Raw genomic sequence first — 22,500 nt, 5'->3', positions numbered from 1 at the left:
GTTATACCTAACCCTATATTCACTAGTGTATTTGTACGTTATTATTCTTCACTTACTCATAAACTATACCGATATATTTACGTGGCAAGTGTGCTATTCGCTTATCTGATTAAAATGAATGAAAATTAAAGATCAAGCTAAACTTGCTTATTTCCCCCTCCCCTCCCCCATCCAAACCCAAACAGCTGTGCCTGTTCAAAGGTAAACAAAAGGCTTTCCACCCGTGACTTTCATATAACTTGGTTCATGGAGTGTTTGTATTAGTCGTACTTTCATAAACCCTATATAAATGTACGCAGCACCTATTTTGTCTGTTAATTATGTCATCGGCGAGGCAGCAAGCAGCATTGACTTTTATAGTCACATGGAACTTACTGGTGCTTAGTTGTGAAATGTCAGATTATCACTGTGTTTTGAGACGCTTGGTCTTCTTTCAAGAATTTTTTGGTTTTATTATAGTTTAAGCCATTACACACTACGTGGTAATAACCTACCTCATTTTGTTCTTCTCACTATTCACATCATTTCTAATGATTACACTACTTGTCGGAAATTAATAATAACTCCACAATAGGCCTGGGAATGCACAGCGCTCTCAACTTTTTCTAAGTCCACAGATAAACATAAATGGTGTATTGTTGCCTGAACTTCATTTGTTTAATGCTTTGAATTGTGGGTAGCTGCTGGATAGGATCACTGTGTCTATAATTCCTCGGGCCAATCACGTGCTACCACCACTTAACACCACGAGTTGCACCAATAGGAAGTCTCTATAAGTACCCATAAGCTGCGCGGGCAGGTTAGGTTAGGTTAGGTTCCCCACAGGCCCCCAAGCTTGCTTGAGGGATTGGGGGGCCGTGGGTAGAGATTGGGGACATTGGCTTAAACTTTAAATTTACCAATTTTTTTTTTCCAAGTGCCAGAGGTGATATCAATTTCTTAAAGGTGCTTTTGTCATTGGTGATGCAGAATATTAGAATATTTGTTATTTCTTAAACTATCAATAGAACAGCGATAGAACAGAAGAACATAAGAACATAAGAAATAAGGGAAGCTGCAAGAAGCGACCAGGCTTACACGTGGCAGTCCCTGTATGAAACACACCTACCTATTTCCATCTGTTATCCCCATCCATAAACTTGTCTAATCTTCTCTTGAAGCTAAATAGCACTCCCCATACTTAAGAATTTCCTCAAAATTCTATTGAAAGTGGTCAGGAATCCGACACATTTGAGACATTTACCGAATTTCTATCAATATTATCAAACTAAACTTTTTAATTAATATCAACTTACCTTCATCTTCACAGGACCGCTTGCATCCTCCTAGCCTTGGGCTCATATTGCGGTGCTGCCTTTTCAGTAGCACCTCTCCTCGTGGAAGATCCCTCTTCCCCTCAGTTTTTTTTTTTTTTTTTCCTTCCAAACTCAATATTCTGGCTTTCATATAGGCACTTAATCCTCTTAATCCTGCTGTACAGCAGCAGTACAGGACTGACATTATCCTCACTAATTATATTTTTTATATGATCAGGTCAAAGTAATGCATGATATTAGATTTTGGTGTAATCACAACCATATCTAAAATCAAATCTAATATGTAATGTTACGTAGTTGAACTATAGTAACAGCAATTTTCTTTTGTTAGTAATTTGGGAAATAGAATGCAAGTTATAATGCCACAGCACAATATAGTAAAACCTATGAAGCATTAGCTGCCCAAGCACATAATAGAAAGCATATAAAAAGTTCATTGTTATTTGCTGTATCTTTCCCAAACCTTTCCCTCTCCCATCAATCTGGGATTCAAACACATAATTCACTTTCTTTCCAGAAACAGCCATGAGTCGGCAGGTGAAGACACTGTTCTCATGGGACACAGAATTCAGTGCAGACTCTGCTGAGTTTTGTCCTGTTGAGCCCTTCCAGGACATCCTGGCTGTGGGCACCTACCAGCTTGCTGACCCTGATTATCCTGAGGGTGCTGATGCCACCGACCTTCCTAAGAAGAGGCTTGGGAGGCTGTACTTGAAACAAATGAAGGACAAGTCACTAGTCTTGTTGCAACAGATTGACATGCCAGCCATCCTGGACCTCAAGTGGTGCTGTCACAGTGTGCAAGGAAATGTTCTGTTGGCTGTTGCAAATGCAGTGGGCCAGCTAATTGTGTACAGGTTAGATTTCAGTGGTGATCTTGGCCCATGCCTCACACTCATATGCCAACACAATATTGATGAAACAAATACTCTAGCTTTATCTATTGACTGGTCTACTCGTAAAGAATTTTGTGATGATCCAATGATTGCCATCAGTGACTCTAAAGGTAAAATTACACTTATAAAACTGTGTAATGAAGAACTGAAGCTACAGCAAAGATTTCCAGCCCATGAATATGAAGCTTGGATAACAGCCTTTAACTACTGGAACACAAGCATCCTCTACACTGGGGGAGATGATGGAAAGTTTCGCTGTTTTGACGCACGAGAAGAACCAGCAGTGGCATTGTTCACTAACAGAAGCCAGCATAGTGCAGGGGTGACAAGCATCCATGCCAGCACCAGGTCTGAGTTCACAGTGGCCAGTGGTAGCTACGATGAGTGTGTGTGTCTGTGGGATACTCGGAGAACCAAATCCCCCGTGTCTGACCTTAACCTCGGTGGTGGTGTGTGGCGACTGAAGTGGGAGCCTGGACCTGAAAATCTCTTACTGGCTGCCTGTATGCACAATGGCTTCCATGTTGTGGACACCTCTAGCTCAGCACTCCAAAATGTGGCTTCCTTTGCTGGGCATGAGAGTCTAGCTTATGGGGCAGACTGGTGGTGGCCTGGCTCAAATGGAACTAGTAGAATAGTGGCATCAGCATCTTTCTATGACCACCTATTATGTTTATGGGAATTCTCAATAAACTGAAGTACCATACATGATGGCATCTCTACACCTAGTCTTCATGTTTCCTTCAGGTGTCATTGTATCAGGGATTTTTGTCTCACATCAGTCTATGTCTAAGGTGCTCAAGGTAAAATTGTTGATTTTCTGTTTGGCAGTTATGATGATACTTTACTGGTCTTGGAGCAACTAATTTCTAATGTCTATTACTGGCATTCCAATAAAATTGTTTGGTATTAATAAAGGTTAGTTGAACCATCACTCATACAACAATCTACAAATATAGCTTAGCTGAAAATATTATAAAATGTCAATAAACTTGCCAAAATTGACAAAATGAGAACACCAAAAAATAAATAAATAAAACCAAATAATAACAATTATAATTTGTCACAGCATACAAGTACTATGTGAATTTTCACTGACCAGGATCAGTACATACATTAAGGTTTTCAACAATAGTAGTTTAAAAAGAACAGAAACTGAAACTAGACTTTGAATCTTATAAGAATGTATCAGTGACCAGAAATGGGAAGGACTTCAGTGGATATTATTTTGGCCTAGCACAACAATGTCTATTAATCATTTTAAAATTCTCTCCTCATGCACAAAGATGCATTTCTTTGTTTTATATTAACTGCTATGTATCAAACATACAATAAAATATGTGAACAAATCATGAGGCAGACCAAAGACAGACAGGTTTTCACTTGGGTTGAATTTGCCTGCTATATTTGGTAATTCCATCTGGCTGAAGTTGACAGCAACTACCATGTGTCCAAAAATACCCACATACCAATTTCATTACACTGATTTCATGTAGCAAGAAAGAGAACATATGAAAAAATAATAAAATAAATAAATAAATAGAACCAGTAACTGAATAAGAAAGTTTTTTCTCTCTCTTAAAATAATTAATCCAACATCAGAGTAGTGCTAAGGATAACTGTTTTCTTGAAGGCTAATATTAAACACTTACCTGCTTGAATCTAATTCTTCCATGTTTTTTTTTTTTTTTTTTTTTTTTTTTCACTTTTAGAAATTCAAGCATACCAGCTCACATAAATGTAATTATACATCCATTTATCAGATCAATGTCCCAAGTAAGAGATAAAAAGACATTTACCATGTTGAGTAAAAACAAACCAAATAAATTGTATTCTATTTTTTCTTATCTGTGTTTATTATGCAAATTTACAGTGTCTTAGACAATTTCGTTGTTTTGTCAACCAAAAGATAGACTATGTAAAGAAGCATCAGTGAATTGTGGATACTGAACTTATCCTGATCAAATGTGGCAATCAGTGACATGCTGAGAGTAATCAAGAATATAGATTATCCTATTAACTAAATCTGCTATGTACAAAGTATCTACATTACTCAGACTGCTCCAGCCAGGCGCAGCAGTCTGTCTTAAAAAAGGGTACCAATGACCACATTGGTATCATAAACAATACAGTAAAGGACAAAAAGATGTGATATGTATCTCAAGATTAATCTAAATCAATAAAAACATATTTGTCATAACATAATAATAGTGAGAATTCTTAATGTTAAATTGTTCTAAGCCACATCCATCTTGTTTGGCTCAGGAGCACTGGTACTGACAGCCAGCACTCCCATAGCACTTGTGTCTTTCACATATAAATAAATATTTGTACATTACCACCAACACCTGCAGGTTTTAACCATTAGAGTGGTAATTTTTCAGGGATGGGAATTTTGGCCACTTCATAGAACACTCTGAAAAATAAATATTGAACAGTTCAATAATCATGGATTTACATCTTTCAAGACTGCTTCTCTGATCAGTATAAATAACATTATCTATATTACTGAGACAAAAAATTTAAGACAAATCTGTGAGTAAAATACAGCCAAAAATCCTCAAGTCAAGCATGACAATATTGCAGGAAAGAGGCACACAGCAGAAGCCTCTTCCCTCATATTACAGTTTTGGTGGACACTTACTTGTGGGAATACTTGCTGCGGATGGTGCTGAGGTGTTCCCTGGGAGGCTGACTTATCATGTTGTGCAACGTCTGAGTCAGGTGGTAGATGTCTTCCATCTTGTAGCCTGGCACAAAAGACATGCAATTCCATTAACATCTTTAACACAATGCAGAAAACATGGAATGAAAAAGAAAAGAGGAGGGGTTACTTAAAAGAGAAAGGAGAAAATAATAAAAGAATAAGGAAATAATGAGAGAGAGAGAGAGAGAGAGAGAGAGAGAGAGAGAGAGAGAGAGAGAGAGAGAGAGAGAGAGAGAGAGAGAGAGAGAGAGGAGAGGAGAGGAGAGGAGAGGAGAGGAGAGGAGAGGAGAGGAGAGGAGAGAGAGAGAGAGAGAGAGAGAGAGAGAGAGAGAGAGAGAGAGAGAGAGGAGAGAGAGAGAGAGGAGAGGAGAGGAGAGGAGAGGAGAGGAGAGGAGAGGAGAGGAGAGGAGAGGAGAGGAGAGGAGAGGAGAGGAGAGGAGAGGAGAGAGAGCTTCCTCCCAATTCATAAATACAATTAAAAATATATATGTATATAAATCAAGATAAAAAGGTAAGTAGTTAGGCCAGCAGTCTTTACCTGAGTAATACTCCAGAGTGGGGTTCCATGAGGGCTCCTCCCCTTTGATGCATCGTGACAGGAGCAGGGCAGCAGCGGCCAGGGCAGAGTCTGAGCAGTCTATGAGGTCGTAGTCCATGAGACTCATCTCCAGGATGTAGCGGGTGAAAGTGAGGTCCTCCATATCCACCTTGGCACACTGAAATACCAATGCCATTAACACCATCTGCATCTCAATTTTCAATTTATACTTCATCAGTCAACATCCACATACTGCAAAACACTAACCAGATAACAGTGATAGGGTTTGGTAGAGCAGGAACTGACCTCACAAGCACACCACTTAGTAACATAGTGGGATAACTGTGACCACAACAAGCCTGGATTCTGATTGTACCGATACTTAATGAAGTGGCTGTCCTGCTAAGGCATTGAAAATTGTCATTTAATCCTATGCCTTGATGTAATATTAATTTAGTAAGTATACTAAAAAATCTTCCAATAACAAATAAAGATGGATGTGAAGGATGAATTTAAACAACACTCATCCTGCAGCCATATTGCACACAGTTACTGAAGGCATAATAAGTGCATTGACATAACTTATCATTTAAACATGCAAGCCCACAGGAAGAGGATAAAACATTATTACTCAATGTTATTTGTTCAACTTTCCACACCAGCTTCCATCCAACAGAAACCCTCACCCTTGCATATCTGCGAAGGAACCTGTAAGACAGAGGCACCCCCAGGTCAAAGTCTATCTCCTTCAGTATCTTGATCTCCATGGCAAGCAACTCTTTTCTGTTGTATGCATCATCACATATGTACAGGAAGTCATCCACATAGGGTGGTGTTCGTTCCTGTTTGAAGAGGGGAACAATTCATTATCTGCTGTTCCCAATAAAGTGGAAAAAGTATTTTTACATACCACTGCTCACTTACAAAATTACTTAATTATTACACAACAAATCTTGGTCATTACATTGGTACTACTCACATCAAATTTACAAGCAATGAAGAGAGCAGTGGAACCGATGAGCTGAAGAGTGTCCCGCTTGATGATGACTCGAGTCAGGTAGAGGTCCAGGATCTTCACAGCCAGGTATAGGGTCTCATGGTTCAGCTCAAATGATTCCTGCACAGGGTAAGTATAAGAGTTTGTCTATTACTCCTACATCAATCCCGTTATTACTACTATCAAAGTTTCAACTGCTGAATCATATATGTTGTACCTAGTTTTTTCTTCTTTTTATTTTTTTTCTATGTTGGAGGGGCACCAGCCAAGGGATACAAAATTCCAATAAAAAGAGGCCCACTAAGGTACTTGTCCCCAAACAGAGCCAAAAATTACAGGATAAGTGTCTTGAAAACTTCATAGGAAGATGGAAATACAGAAGCATGCAGGGATTTCCAAAGTTTATCAGAAAGTTTACCAGAGAAAAGGATTGAGAATACTGCTTAACTCATGCATTACAGAGGTTAACAGATTAGGGATGAGAGAAAGAAAAAAGTCTTGCAGCGAGGCTGCAGGAAGAAGGGAGGCAAGCAGTTAGCAAGATCAGAAGAGCAATTGGCATGAAGACATAGTGGTAAAAGATAGCAAGAGATACAATATTGTGGCAATGAGAAAGAGGCTGAAGACAGTCAGTTAGAAGATAGGAGTTGATAAGACAAAAAACTTTTTGATCCACCCTGTCTAAAAGACAAGTATGAGTGGAACCTCACATACATATGGAGCATACTCCATACATCCAAAGATAAGGCCTCTATACAGAGTTAGCAGCTGAGGGGGTGAGAAAAATCTGGTGGAGATGACTCAGAACTTCATAGAAGCTGTTTTAGGTAGAAATGAGGTGCAAAGTTTCCAATTTAGATTATATATAAAGGACAAACCAAGGATGTTCAGTGTAAAAGAGGGGGACAGTTGAGTATCAATGAAAAAGAGTGTATAGTTGTCTGGAAGACTGTGTCAAGTTGATAGATGGAGGAACTGAGTTTTTGAGGCATTGAACAATACCAAGTTTGTTCTGGCCCAATCAGAAATTTTAGAGAGATCATAAGTCTGTGGCTTCCCTGTGTGAACTATTTACTTTCTGAAGGGTAGCACATATACAAAAAGATGTGGAAAACTGCAGGGTGGTATCATCAGCGTAGGAGTGGATAGGACAAGAAATTTGGTTTAGATCATTGATGAATAATAGGAAGAGTGGGTGACAGGACAAAATCCTGAGAAATACCTGTGTTAATAGATTTAGGAGAACAGTAACCATCTACCACAGCAGTAATAGAACGGTCAGAAAGGAAACTTCAGATGAAGCTATGGAGAGAAGGATAGAAGCTGTAAGAGGGTAGTTTGGAAATCAAAGCTTTGTCAGACTTTATCAAAAGCTTTTGATATGTCTACGACAACAGCAAAAGTTTCACTAAAATCTCTAAAAGAGGATGACCAAGACTCGGTAAGGAAAGCCAGATCACCAGTAGTGGCCTCGACAGAACCCATACTGGCTATTATGATCAGCAATGTTCCACTCATTCATCATATTTTTGTATTCTTAAATCTCCCTCATCCACTGTAGGGAGTTCTGTGTTGTGCCTCACCTGCACTTCCACCATCCAGTCCACCAGGATGGCCCGCATGCTGCGCATCACGTCAGGCTGCCGCTCAATGTACTTCTCTATCACAAACTTCTTCTGGAAAGTCACCTTTAGTTAGTCCAAGCTTTCGAGAAATAAAGGTATAGAGCACACTAAATTATGAAATCTCTTAAGGAATACTTTCCTTTTGACACAGACCTAGTAACAACTGAATCATTTTGTCTACCTATCTAGTATGGAAAGGAACAAGGAAAGGATGTATAATAATGATCTATAAATAACAAATTTTCTCACACATAAGAGGGAATTAAGATGCATCCTGGCTGAACAAACAATACCTATGCTGTACTATATGAGTTCAAAGGAGGAAAACATGCAACACACATGCAACACACACACACACACACACACACACACACACACACACACACACACACACACACACACACACACACATCAAGTACATAGAACATCAAAACCAATTGCCATAGCTCCAGAAGAGAGGCCAACCCTGACACTCACACTCATCACTATCCCCACCACAACTATCACCACTGGCAAGCACTCACCTCCCTCTCCCGGTAATACTTGAAGATGTGATTGGCATAGTCAGCCACAGCTGTAGGGTCCTCCTTCATCTCCAGATCAAAGTCCTCCACTCCTTTGGGCAGTTCTTCCTTTGTTTCAGTCTTCTCCAGCAGAGGCACCTTCATGACCACCTTGGCTTGCAGGGGACTGTGGGTCCGCAACACACTCCTTTTAGGCAGGTGATTATAGTGAAAGACACTGTAGCAATCAACAGTATATGCAGTAATGACACGTATATAGGCAAATATGTTAAAAACAAATACAGGAATGTATAATGTGTAAAAGTGAGATACAAGCATATATACATGAAAACAAAAACTGCAGGAATGAATAGTAAATAAAAGAAACACTAGCATGTATAAAAGTGCATTTTTTAGTCATTTGTACAGGAAGGACAGCAAATGCCATGGGGAATATCAATACATACAAGTGACAATGAGATGGGAAAAATGGAAAACAATCTACAAGACCACAAGCAACAGCTATTGCAGCTATGCAGCTATTTGTACAGAAAAATTAAAATTAAAAACTACAAGGACGAAAATAACAGTAATGAGAAAGAAATTGGAATACACACCTTTTCCTTTACTACAGGTACTGAAGCAAAGGAAATATCTATAAGGATGGATATACATAGTGGTTGCAATACTATTTGCAGTGGTACTATTACAAAGAGGACATATCTCAAGGATTCCACTTTCCAGAGGTGCAAGAACCTGAACAAAGAAAATAAAAAGATAAGGATGATGAAGTCTTTAAAATCTTAGTATAGGAAAAGAAAACTGCAACATAGACAAGAAAATGGGAGAGGATAAGACAGAATGAAAACTACAGAATTTCACAGGGCTTACCTTCCCTCTGAGGCAGTGATATACAAAGCCGAGTCATCCATGCTTCCCTTAGACTCCTGTGAAGATGTTGCTTCCTGGGAGCTTGGCAGTGAGTCACAGAACGACACATCTTTGGTCAAGTCCTTGCCGTGAGACTTACTCCCTTCACCAATGGTCTTGGAGGAGATGTCTTTGGTCTGCACCTCAGCCAGCTGCTCTCCCTTGGCCCTGATGGAGGACAGCTGCACAGCCTCCTTGTTGATTGTGGCCTTTCCTGCTGCTGCCTTGATCAGAGAGATAGTGGAGTGGGTGCGTTTCAGCCTGGGGACTTTCTTGGCTTCTCCCCCCTTCTTACTGTCAACCAGCTTCTTCTCAATAGCCTGATAAAAGTGTGAGATGAATGAGCAAGGCAAGACAAAGAAATGATTGGTGCATGAGAAAAAAAAAATAGTTGGACCTATAGAGTTCATGACAAAATTAAATAATCATACAAACAATAAAAGATTTGTGTGATGGAATAATTGGTTCATCAATCAAAGAACTTGGGTGTGGATTTGCATGTCCAGAGGGTCAAATGCAGCAGTGGTCTGAACACACAGAAATACCAGAAAGTGAGACAACCATGAATGTGTGAATACATCAGTCCAGTGACTGCAAAATAATGTTAATTATGGTGTGTGAGCTTAGTTATCATGCATGGGAAAGATTTTATAATTATATCCTTCATTCTTGATTATCTTTAAGATAATTATCATATAAATAATAATAACAATAATAATATTATTATTACTAATTAGTATGATAAAAAAAAACTTTTACTTATGATTTTGCTAAATGTATTAATGAAACCAAATGTAAAATGAGAAAAACTCTACCAGTAATGCCTTGCTATTTTTTGGTTTAGCTATTCTTAATTAAGGTAAAGTAGGTAACCAGAGAGAGAGAGAGAGAGAGAGAGAGAGAGAGAGAGAGAGAGAGAGAGAGAGAGAGAGAGAGAGAGAGAGAGAGAGAGAGAGAGAGAGAGAGAGAGAGAGGCCAAATATGGATAAATTTAAATCGAGATAAACATGACACACCCATTACATGATACCAATTGCACACACACACACACACACAACGCCGGTCGTCCATCCACTACATCCACTACGTCCTTACATTGGTGATCTCGCCCAGTGCAGACCTCTTCTTGGGAGCCTTGGTGCCCTCGGGAACGCCCTCAGCCTTTCTTTTGAGGGTGAGCACCTTGGCCTTGTCCACAGCCACCCCGGGGACATGAGTGCGGTTCGGCAAGGGAGGGCGGGCCAAGTTTTCATTCTGGATCGCATTCAGGGGGCGGGCGGTCAGTCCACCCGTGGCTGGCCAAGAACTCATGCTGCGGGGAGGAAAGATTAGTGGATTAGCGCGTCTCGTATATAAGAGCACAAGGAAACAAGGGAAGCTGCAAGTCATCAGGCCTAAACGTGACAATCCCTGGAAAAAAACGTATATACCTACCAGTTTTTACTTGTCATCCCCATCCATAAATTCGTCTAGTCTTTAAAAGCTCTCAAATCACTTGGCACTAAAAACCTGATTACTGACAACAATAATTCATGCTACATGGCTGGATTAACACATCAGCCTCGTCCATAAAAAAAATAAAAATTAACCAGAATTCATATTGCAGGGAGGAAAGGGCAGTGGATTATCCTTACAACATCGTCCAAAAAACAAAGTAAACGAAACATTCTTGCTGCAGAGGAAAGAAAATAATTGTTGCAACATTGTTCAGAAAATATATATATAAACGAGAATATATACTGCAGAGAATAGAATGATCATAGCATTAAAGGTAAAAGTTACGCAAAGGGAGGTTATTGCAGCACTTCACCAGAAACTAAGATAATACTGGGTGCAACTGTATGCAGGAAGTGAAGCAAAGAATATGGCTGAATAATCTAATGAAAACACTGCCATTCCAAATAGAAAGAGCATAATTCGCTGACTGTGATAGTCGCAAAGAAAAAAAAAAAAAAGTGTCACCGGGCAGTACAAAAAAAATAAAATAAATAAATAAATAAATAAATAAATGATTGGTTGATAAAAAAAAAATAAGACTATTACAGAAATCTGACGCAGAAATAAATATAACTGATTTTAAACACATTATTGTTTGCAGGATATGAAGATAATTTATTGCAACAGCCTCATCCATAAAACAAATAACAGTTAAAGAAAACAAGTATTGATAAAAAAAAAAAAAAATGGAGTTATGGCGCCGCAACAAGGTTAAATGGCGCCCGCTAAGACACAACATGGGGAAACGTTACCAGAATGCTGCATCTCCCACCGAATACCCGTCCGAGAACTAGCCGCTCCAATTCACACAAGCTGGGAGCCGCGTGAGCCAAGCCGCGCACCACACAGCCACCCAGCCCTCCAGAAAGCAAGGAAGGCATAATAATTGAAGACTTACGCACTACTACTACTACTACTACTAAGGGTCAATGAATGTACACCTTCAGTGTAATGCCTGCTTAATATAAATAGTATTCTCATTAGCATATATATCAGCTGTAGTCGTAGTAGTGTTTATTATTATTATTATTATTATTATTATTATTATTATTATTATTATTCAGTGGAAAATAGTTATCTGCATATCGTTTTCTTTTTTTCTTTTTTTGTGGGGGACTCAGCGAAAAAAAGGCGAGACCCAGACGAAAAAATAAATTAATTAATAAAATAAAATAAAATAATAAAATAAAATAAAATAAAGTAAGAAGAATGTAGAAAGCGTTGAGTAGATCAATTATTTGCGAAACAAACAGAATAGTTCAAATTTACCCACTCCCAACCCATCTTCGAAATTTAAACTACACATTAAGACTGAGCTAAAGAGAGTTCAACTTAATTACTGCTACACCTCTTATAACTATTTCAGATTTAAATTCCCTCCTGAGTAACGAACTAGACTTCCAGACATCTTTGGTTACCTGAAGTTTTCATATCGAGGGGGAGAGGGAGTTCAGAATATCAACTTAATTACCCCTATGGCATTTATTTCCCAAGTATGCATTATCCTGCGCTTCGATCTTTCCTTACTACTCCTCTGGTTGAAAGTATATGGCGGCGACTCTGCTCTAATACAGAACTGAAGAAGCAGGGTGGAATTCCTGTCTCAGCCTTATTACATAATATGGCTAACATCTGGTAAACTATGCCGCTAACAGGCGAAGCACTATGATCTCTGGGATGGCTGGGAAACATTACATAAATACCATGCCCATTCTATCAATAAACCAGAGAAATAGGCTGGCTAATAATAATAATATTGTCGACAATAATGGAGTCTGTCCTGCAATCATGGTAGTAACAATAATTAATGTTTGAAATACGCTCCTGATATGTATATACGTAATTGTTCTTTACTCCTTAACTCGAAGAAAGTAACTGCTCTCGTGTACTGACAACTGAATAAACTCCAATGATAAATAGTCTGCTTTGCAATTTAAGTAGTAGTGGTAGTAGGAGTAGCAGTAGAAGGAACATTACACACACTCAAAATGATAACTTCAGTCTGTCTTGTAATCTAGCTGCATAAATTCCAATAATAAAGTCTGCTTTGCAATTTCAGTAACAAAAGTAATAAGAACATTGCATCTTCAATTATAACGATAGTCTGCCTAGCAATTTAAATAGCAATACTAGTAATAATTAATCTTTGCAACATTCGCACCAACAACTCTTTAGTTAGTATGGATAAAAGTAATTTACTCAATAATATAAAAGTACATACACATCCAGGGTAAACATTCTCAACTCCTACATGTGATGGTGTTTTCCCGCTTGCACGCTGCACACACACTTGCCAGCACATTCCCGCCTTAACTCTCATATACACACATAAGACATTTCAAACGAGCTATGAATAAAACATGACGATAAAACAGCGGCAAAGTGTACAGTTAGATGGTCGTTATGGTCAAGTCCGAGGGAGGCCCTTTAAAATACCAGGTAAAATATATATACATGCAACCTTCAATAAAATAAATATAAAATACCTGACATTCTTTCATATGAACCACGTGGTAATAATAATGATAATAGTAAAAGATAACCTTCATGAGTAAAAAAATTAAATATTATAACCACCAGCGTCACTTCCTTCCTGAAGCCAAATTGAAATGTCTGGGAATATAAAGTAATATTTTTCCCTCCTTTTCTATTTATGAACGACTATTTTTACTATTTTCTATACTGGGAGTAAGGGAGAGAGCCAGTCTTTCATCCCCCTTGATACAGGCATATGGAGTCAGGGATGAAGAGTTGGGGAGGGAAAAAATATTAAATACCACCACCACCACCACGAACCTCTCTCTCCATGTCAACAGTCAGGAATGGTTTACGATATTATCCTCTTTTCACCTCCATTCCTCGCCTCTACAGTCAGTTTGTTACCCTAGGACTGTCCACCGTACCTTATTGAGTGTTCTTGGCGTCGTCAGTATGAGGTGATGAGTGTTCTTCCCAGTAAATTTGGTATAAAATGAAGCAGAGTAAGACAACCAACGCTTCAAATCCAGCCCCGCCAGGCTACTTTCCGTTTATTGGCTGGCCGCGCTGTGCCTCCACCAATCAGCGCGCGCATCACCTCCCGCCACTTTCATATTTGTATACATTTATCACTTTCAGTCTATATTCATTCTTTTAATTGTGTTGGGTTAAATTAATGCGTCTAAATTTACGTGTATGTATATTTTCTTTTCCTTTTCTTCTTCGAATTTGTGGAGTAGTAGGATCGCCTCTAGCCACTTTCATATTTGTTTATCACTTTTGATCTATGCTCTTTCTTTTCAGTATGTTGTATCATATTGATATTTACAAATTTACTTATATAATTTCTAGAATTTCCTTCATCTTCAAATTTGTGACGTATGTGGAAAAAATATACTTGTAGAGAAGGCCACGGCAGCAGCTAATAGCAAAAAACATAAATAAATAAATAAATAAATAAATAATGAAATGTTTTTCCTATCTCCATAAACGAACATATCGTATTGATTAATTCTTATTGGCATATTAAATCAAGAACTGTCGATTTTATGCACTCTTTCTTTTATTAATTATGGTTTAAAGAGACCAAAGAACCAGATAGCATCAGCCGATAATGCACCATTCAATACAATGAACTTCACGAACGACAAACGGACAAATATTAAGATTATTGAAACGGCATGAAGTGCTCACGTTTACCGTTATTCGCAATGACGTGCAATATTTACCATAATAAAACTATGTTAAAAGTAAATACCATCACATCTCCATTATATCCAATTTCTTTTCTCCCCTTTATTTTTTTACGTAAGAGTACTGGCCTAGGGGAACTGAGGTCCCAGAAAGGTCATAAAAGATAATCCAAATTGGAGAATTATAAGTGTCTTGAAACTTCATTCTTGAAAGAGTTCAAGTCATAGGAAGAAGGGGGTACTTAAGCAGGCAGGGAGTATTAGAGTATACCAGAAAAAAATATATAAATAAATAATGAGAATCCTAGTTAACTCGCTCTCATGTACTAACTTTCAGCCCTATATATTAATATTTCCTCATACAGTCCTCTCTGTGTAAAATATACCCCAAATGCCCTCCAGTTAAACACCCTGTTCATTCCACATCTTGTTTTATTCATTCTAAACATCTCCACACCTGTTCCTCTGTCCACTCCAACTGGTCTCTCTCAATACCTACATTAGATCCTCGTTCTATTCTTTCTGCAGCAATCTTAAGCTCTTTAATCTCTTATGGAGTTCATAAAACATACCTTGCTTATATCTAACAGCCCTTCTAAGTCAACATCTTCTCATCCTCTATTATATCATACTCTCATTTCCCTGATATCTTTTACAGCCTCTTCTTCTCCCTCTAATACATTTTCTTATTCCCCAAAAATTTATTCACCCCCTCATCAAACAGTTCATTTGCTCATTTATATCACCCACAACTCCTTTCTCATAGACCGTCATTTGTCTCTCGTGCTGCACCTCACATCCTTCTTCTCCAGCCACACTTCACGTGCATGCCACGTGCATGCCTCTCTGCCCCTGCAAGCTAAAACCACGCTTGATTTTTTACTCCATCAGTCAATCAGTCACTTATTTCCCTTACTGATTTTCCAGATAATACTTTCCTTCTTGTCTGTCCATTATGTAGTATTTCCTTTTTTTGTCTTTATGAAGTATTATCTGTTTATTTACTGAACATGTGAATAGGCTAATGAACACAAAACTTACATCAGTCTCATTTCAAACTTGTGTAAATCCATCTTATGATTGCATCTTGTATCAGTAAACCACTTATGGTACAAAATATCTCCTTTCTGAACAGATTAGAAGCTATCCACAAAAAAATTCTCCTCACCACCATCACCAATAATCTTCATCCTCCCTACATACCCTCCTCTAATGCCTTGATTTGGGTTGACCTTATCATCATCAATAAGAACACCAATATTAATGCTGTAACTGCCACTACACTCTTCAACCTAAGGCTCATACAATATGCTCTTAAAAATCATGTGTGCAATTCAGCATATCATTTATGGTTCCAATCAAAGTAATATATATATATATATATATATATATATATATATATATATATATATATATATATATATATATATATATATATATATATATATATATATATATATATATATATATATATATATATATATACTATATATATCAGCTTATCTTTATGTGCACAGTATCTCATAGGAATACATAAAATGTAGAGAATAAAATGCTTCATATTTACATTATTACATTTATTTCAATTTCACTTTCCTTCCACTTATACAAACTGCCTATTAACCTAGAATTACATAAATAAAAAAAAGACTTGTAGAACATATGAAGCAGTGGCCCCTCAAAGGTAGAGACCCTCAGGGGTTCCCTCTTTCTTCCTGTACAACACATTCTCTTTCGATTTCTTGAAGTCCTCACTGGTGACTTTCATTCTGCGCTCCCTCAAAGCCATCAGCCCTGCCTCCGTGCAAATGGCCTGAAACACAAATACACATGTACATGAATACATTACAGTACATACATACACAAGAAGACACATCTATATAGCCTTACTTACATTATGCCTACATACTGTTCCTCTACCTACACATTTATATAATCTCACTTACATTATACCTACAAACTGTTCCTCCTCCAACACTAAGAGAGCAATACATAACTTAACCAACAAGAATTTATGCCCTTCCCTAGAAACGACAGTTGAACCTTCCATTTCATTCTTTCTTCCATATTTCAGGATAGAGGAAGAGTTGTTCAGTGAATTAGTGCAATTAAAGCTGTGTTGCAGGACATGGCACTTAGTGTCTTATGGAAAGTATAGCCTATTTGATACTCAGCACAAGATAAGGATACAGGATAGGAAATTAGTATATTAGAGGTTGAGGAAGTCATTGAAGTGTGTATGACAGATGAGAAAGCAAGGCTAAGATTGGTTTGGTCATCTGATGAGAAGAAATGGAGAGCTGCATGTTGCAAGAGAAGTCATGGAAATGGAAGGGAGAGGAATTCATAGAAGAGGAAGACTGAGGATCAGGTGGAAAGACTATGAACAAGGACATGAGGGACAAAGGATTAAATGAAAAAATGCCTCAAGATAGAAACATCAGTAAAAAGCTCATTAGAAATGGCAATCCTGAATAGGGATTAAGCTAGGAAGAATAATTTGATATCCAGAGCAATATTCCTGCAGTGTACAGTCATCCCTTGCATGTACACTGTTACAAAAATGTATTTATCAATTAACTAAAAAAAAAAAAAAAAAAAAAAAAAAAAAGAGAGAGAGAGAGAGAGAAATGAACACATCCTTTCATGACCTCCTCTGTTATTTGAATTTGTGGTTGGCAGCAATCAATATAAACTGAAACTATGGTTAATGTGAGACGACTGTACTGTCAAAAGAGAGAATGATATAAGACACCACCCCATACGAAATGTTGGCTTGTACACCGCACCTTAATATCAGCACCGGAGAGGTCGTCCTTGGCCATGATGAGCTCGTCCAGGTTCACATCATCGGACAAGGTCATCCTCGAGGTGTGGATCTGGAAGATACGACGCTTGGTCTTCTCATCTGGCAGAGGGAACTCAATCTTCCGGTCAATTCTGCCAGGTCGGATGAGTGCTGGGTCAAGGGTTTCGATCCTGTTGGTTGCCATGATGACCTGACCAGGAGAAAGAGTAAGATTAGGGAGAGAACAGAAGGATCAAAGGGAGAACTTAGTCATAACAAATAAATGAATCAGAGGGTATATTTTCTGTCAGTGAAAGGATGCTGCCACAATTTTTTCTGTGCATCACAACAAGATGGGACAAAGCAAGGAATCTTGTTTGTATTTTATTCTCATAGTGTCCCACATTGTTGCCATTACCTCACCCTGCTATATAAACAGACAGATCTATATACCACAGTGAATGCTCCCTTAAAAGCTGGGTTTTCCATTACCTCACCCTGCTATATAAACAGATCTATATACCACAGTGAATGTTCCCTTAAAAGCTGGGTAACCCTGACAGAACACTACACCTTGTCTCACTTTAAAAATAAAAATACAGAGGAGGGGATTCTCAGCCTTCTCAGTCTGCCTCTTTTAGTTGTCTTTTACAATGTATTAGGAAAAGTGGTAGTATTCTTCCAACCAGGTCATGAAGTGTGTAATCAGATTGTTTGCCTTATCACATGGCACATAAATAAAATAATAAAACATTGTGCATGCATAAATAATAAAAATACAAACTTAATAATTTAACAATAATAGTACAATATTTTGTCAAAGAAGATCTAAAGAGGTCCAGGCTCAAGCCAGGATCTGCTGGTTAATCTTTGTTACTCTCCCACCGGGCAAATAGCTGAGTCAAGTTTGAAACAGCTGATTACCGATGGTTGAACATTGGTAGATTGCAATGATTAAGTGGAAGAAAGAAGGAATAAAAGTATCAAGATAAAAGGTAATAGAAAATACAGGATACAAGTAAATGAAAATGGAGACTAGAAAAGAAAACAATCAGATGTAAAAAAACAAATAAAAAATTATTTAACTAAAAAAAGACTGGAAAATGGAAAGAAAATGGAGAGACAAACGTTCATAAGAAGGAAGCATAGAAAAAAAGATTAAACAAAGTACAAAACATATAAAAAACTAAAGTACCAATAAAACAAGATAGACAGAAAACTAAGAGAGAGAGAGAGAGAGAGAGAGAGAGAGAGAGAGAGAGAGAGAGAGAGAGAGAGAGAGAGAGAGAGAGAGAGAGAGAGAGAGAGAGAGAGAGAGAGAGAGAGAGAGAGAGAGAGAGAGAGAGAGAGAGAGAGAGAGAGAGAGAGAGAGAGAGAGAGACCACAGAAGCAGAAGGAAGCACCTCCACCACTCAGGCCTCACCTTCACGTCCCCCCTTGAGTCAAACCCGTCCAGCTGGTTGAGGAGCTCCAACATGGTGCGCTGGATCTCCCGCTCACCACCTGAGTTGGAGTCGTAACGCTTGGTGCCAATGGCGTCGATTTCGTCAATGAACACGATGCTGGGTGCGTGTTCCTCAGCCACACGGAATAATTCTCTCACCAGCTTCGGCCCATCACCCTGAAGGGATATGACAAGGGTGATGTAGATAAGACTCTTAGGGTTCATAGTCAGGTTAGGACAAGACTTAATAATAGAACTAGATTTTAAGAAGAGATTGTAAGAAACTGGTTCACAAATAAGGTGACTGAAATAGGCTGACTTTATGAAGAGATAGGAAGAAATTGGTTGACTAACAGAGTGGTACCTAGGTGAATGAAATAAAATTTGTAGACACTTTGTTATTGCTGAATCAAAAGGAAGTTTTAAAAGAAGATCAAACAAATTTATATATAGGAATGATAGGAGGGCTTTATAAAGGAACTGCAACATGTAAACTTGCTGGCTTCTTACACCTACCCTTATGTTCCTATGAAGGGAAAGAATGGAGGTGAGAGAATGTCAAGATAAAGTAAAGGAAGGTCTACTTATATATGGCTTCTTGCATCTTCCCTTATGTTTTTATAAAGGGAAAGAACAAGTGGATTAGAGAATGTTAAGATAGGGTATGGGTTTGGCTTCCTGCATCTTCCCTTATGTTCTTATAAATGGAAACAATGGGTGGGTGAGAGGATATCAAGGTTAAGATGAGGGAAGGTATACCTGACTGCCTGCATCTTCCCTTATGTTTTTATGAAGGGGAAGAATGGGTGGATGAGCAGATGACAAGATAGGGTAAGTAACAGTACACTTGGGTTTTTACATTTTCCCTCAGGTTCTTATGAAGGGAAAGAATGGGTGGGTGAGAGGATGTCAAGATTAGGTTAAGAGAAGATATACTTGGCTTATTGTACCTTCCCTTATTTATTTATTTATCTTTTTTTTTAAGTAAGAGAGGAATTCAAAAAAAGGCCCACTGAGGTGACATTCCCAAAAGAAAAGTTAAAAGCACAAGAATGGATTATAAAAGGAAACGAACAGGTAGATGAGAGAATGCCAAGATAAAAATAAGGCAAGGTAGAGTTGGTAACATTCAGAAAGCTTTCCCTCACCAGGACAGGTTAGATGAGAATGGATGAATAAGAGACTAAGATAAGGGAGGGTACAGTTGATAATAATCAGACAGCTTCCCTTACCAGGTACTTCTGTATGAGCTCCGAGCCGACCACCCTGAGGAAGGTGGCACTGGTCTGATTAGCCACAGCCTTGGCCAGCAGGGTCTTGCCGGTGCCAGGCTGACCATACAGGATGACGCCCTTGGGAGGCTTGATGCCCATCTCCTCATAGTACTCAGGGTGGGTCAGGGGAAGCTCCACTGACTCCTTGATCTCCTGAATCTGGGTGTCCAAACCTTGAAGGAGAGAGAGAGACATGAGCTAGTGTGAGTTGATGAGGCAGGAATGAATGATAGCAGGTGCATGGGTGGGTAAGATGTGTGCTAGTGTTAGTGAGATTCATGGAAAAGGAATTACAATACTCATATGAAGGCATGAGTCATTGTGAGTTGACAGATAAGTGACTGATTGATTGAAATGCTGGTATTATAATAGATAGTGAAATAGTAACTGTGAACTGATGGAGAAAGCATGAGTCAATAAGAACTTATGGGGTAGGAAGGAGTCACTATAAATTGATAGGAAAAGAGAGTACCACCAAGCCAATGGAGGAAGGAGTTAAGCACTGAGTTGATAAGGAAGGAATAAGTCAGCTGATGTGATGGGCAAGGAATGAATATATGCTCAGTGAGTTGGTGGAAGAATGAGGTATATGAGTTGATAAAGAAAGGATGAGTTAAGCACAAATTACTCTAAGCCACTGGAAAGGCATAAACACATGAATTTTTTAAATCTTTCACTTCAATGTTTTTATAATGTATCAAAGAGACTGGTCAACTGTGCTAAAATAATGAGAGTAAAGGCCTATTCAACTTGCTCCTTCCAAAAATTAAAGTAAAAAATAAAAATGTTCAACAATCTAGTTTTGGAGGAGTCTTGACACTTTTATTTAAAGCAGGTCTCTATGTAAACAACTGAGACAAAGTCAAGATCTAATACAGTATACTATCACATTGCTACATGTGTCCTTACCTCCAATATCAGCATAGGTCTCCTGGGGCGCCTTCTCCAGCTTCATCACTGTCACCATGGGGTCTGTGTCGTCACTCAACACACCCACAACTGCATGGACCTGCACCCACACACACACACAACTGATTAAAATTACACATTCCCTCTGTATACACACACACACACATAACCTCCAGGCAACTACTAGTGCAATATCACACAGCAGCACAAATTAACACTGTGATCTTCACTCCTAACCTGAATGGGAAGTTTACACACTATAAACTGAATGAAATTAAGAGCACAAGTGGTAAAAAGTACTATAAACTTATTCCACCATTAACTAGTTCTGCATCACTGACTCACTAAATAAATGAGAGTAACAACTAAATATTATTGATGATAACAGCATCAAATCACCAATGCAATAAAAACTTGCATAATCACAACCTATCAAGCCTCATGAATCTATTATACCTTCAGTTCTACTTAGGTAAGCAGCTAAGTAATTAACAAATAGAAAGCAAGGCCTTATAATAACCCCAATAATTCACCACCACCTACAGAAACAAAAAATCTGCACATCCTAACCTTATGATTGAGAAGGACGGAGCACCCAGGCTCAAGCTGGTCCTTGTCGACGAAGGAGAGGATGGAGACGTAGTGTTCTGACCCAACACTGGTGGAGACGATGGCATGGTTGTCATCAATGATTTCCTCCAGGGTGCCTACACTCATTGGGGTGCCTCGCAGGTCATCCACCTTGCTGCGCTCCTCCTGCAGTGGCAAGAAAACAAGACAGACACAGTAGTAAGGTGATGATAGTGATTGGTACAGGTGATTATCAGATGTGGATCCTACTTAAGTTACATTTGTCCTTTTCCTGTGGTAATGTACAGTAACCACAGGCTTGACATTCTACTGTCATCAGGAAACAATAAATATGAGTCACTGTACTACAAAAGTGAAGGTGATTAGTAAAGATGGTGGATCCTGCATGGCTTGTTTGTCTTTATGTTTCTCTAATGGTAATATACAGCAAGGAAATACATAACCACAGGCCTCGCACCCTACACCTCAGTAATCAGGAAACAATAAATATGAGTCACAGTAGAAAAGAAATTAAAGGAATTAGTAAAGGTGATCATCAGATGTGGGTCCTGCATGGGTTGTTTGTCATTGTGCTTCTCATGTAGTAATATATAGCAAGAAAATACATAACCACAGGCCTCACATACTTCATTTTGGTAACTGGGCTGTTAGTGCCGAGATTAGATAAATTTATAGATGAGGATGATAGGTAGCTATAGATAGGTGATAAGTTTAATGGAGACTGTCTTGTGTATGCCAGACAGCCTCTTGTAGCTTTCTTTTATTCCTGTTCTTATTCTCTTCTCCATCAGGGACCTAGGAGCTAAGAGAGTGG

General features: G+C 38.5%; 3 protein-coding genes across 9 annotated transcripts in view; 1 reads left to right on the top strand and 2 right to left on the bottom strand.

Annotated features, from left to right (window-relative positions):
- The first annotated feature begins 81 nt into the window (after positions 1-81).
- On the top strand, positions 82-3,776 carry LOC135102287 (diphthine methyltransferase-like). 5 transcript variants are annotated; one of them, XM_064007289.1, is made up of 2 exons: positions 82-201; positions 1,834-3,776. In XM_064007289.1, exon 2 carries the CDS (start codon positions 1,842-1,844, stop codon positions 2,907-2,909), a length of 1,068 nt encoding a protein of 355 aa, XP_063863359.1. In that variant the 5' UTR covers positions 82-201; positions 1,834-1,841; the 3' UTR covers positions 2,910-3,776. The 5 variants fall into 5 exon arrangements, with proteins under 5 accessions (XP_063863359.1, XP_063863360.1, XP_063863362.1 ...); XM_064007290.1 differs by lacking the exon at positions 82-201 and adding an exon at positions 223-291; XM_064007292.1 differs by lacking the exon at positions 82-201 and adding an exon at positions 228-253.
- Positions 3,777-4,035: 259 nt separating this feature from the next.
- Positions 4,036-14,071, bottom strand: LOC135102286 (G2/mitotic-specific cyclin-B3-like). Of its 2 annotated transcripts, none has more exons than XM_064007287.1 (10): positions 13,913-14,071; positions 10,608-10,824; positions 9,474-9,832; positions 8,604-8,790; positions 8,038-8,130; positions 6,437-6,574; positions 6,144-6,299; positions 5,458-5,635; positions 4,857-4,962; positions 4,036-4,628 (listed from the first exon to the last, which is right to left on the bottom strand). In XM_064007287.1, the coding sequence occupies exons 2-10, from the start codon at positions 10,821-10,823 to the stop codon at positions 4,577-4,579; spliced, it is 1,485 nt and encodes a 494-aa protein (XP_063863357.1). In that variant the 5' UTR covers position 10,824; positions 13,913-14,071; the 3' UTR covers positions 4,036-4,576. The 2 variants fall into 2 exon arrangements, with proteins under 2 accessions (XP_063863357.1, XP_063863358.1); XM_064007288.1 differs by having other exon boundaries at positions 8,604-8,769.
- Positions 14,072-16,242: 2,171 nt separating this feature from the next.
- The window catches only part of LOC135102281 (26S proteasome regulatory subunit 4), a 9,050-nt gene continuing 2,792 nt past the window's right edge, over positions 16,243-22,500 (bottom strand). For both annotated transcript variants that reach the window (XM_064007271.1, XM_064007272.1), the window contains exons 4-9: positions 21,666-21,851; positions 21,096-21,195; positions 20,145-20,359; positions 18,892-19,089; positions 17,470-17,679; positions 16,243-16,493 (exon numbers count right to left, since the gene is read on the bottom strand). In XM_064007271.1, coding sequence (XP_063863341.1) covers positions 16,359-16,493; positions 17,470-17,679; positions 18,892-19,089; positions 20,145-20,359; positions 21,096-21,195; positions 21,666-21,851 — 1,044 coding nt within the window. In that variant the 3' untranslated portion in view covers positions 16,243-16,358. The remainder of the gene's footprint in view (positions 16,494-17,469; positions 17,680-18,891; positions 19,090-20,144; positions 20,360-21,095; positions 21,196-21,665; positions 21,852-22,500) is intronic.

Source organism: Scylla paramamosain, chromosome 7 (genome assembly GCF_035594125.1).
Source record: "Scylla paramamosain isolate STU-SP2022 chromosome 7, ASM3559412v1, whole genome shotgun sequence".
Taxonomy (NCBI): Eukaryota; Metazoa; Arthropoda; class Malacostraca; order Decapoda; family Portunidae; genus Scylla; species Scylla paramamosain.
Note: the sequence above shows the minus strand (reverse complement) of the source record. Positions and strands in the feature narration are given on the sequence as shown.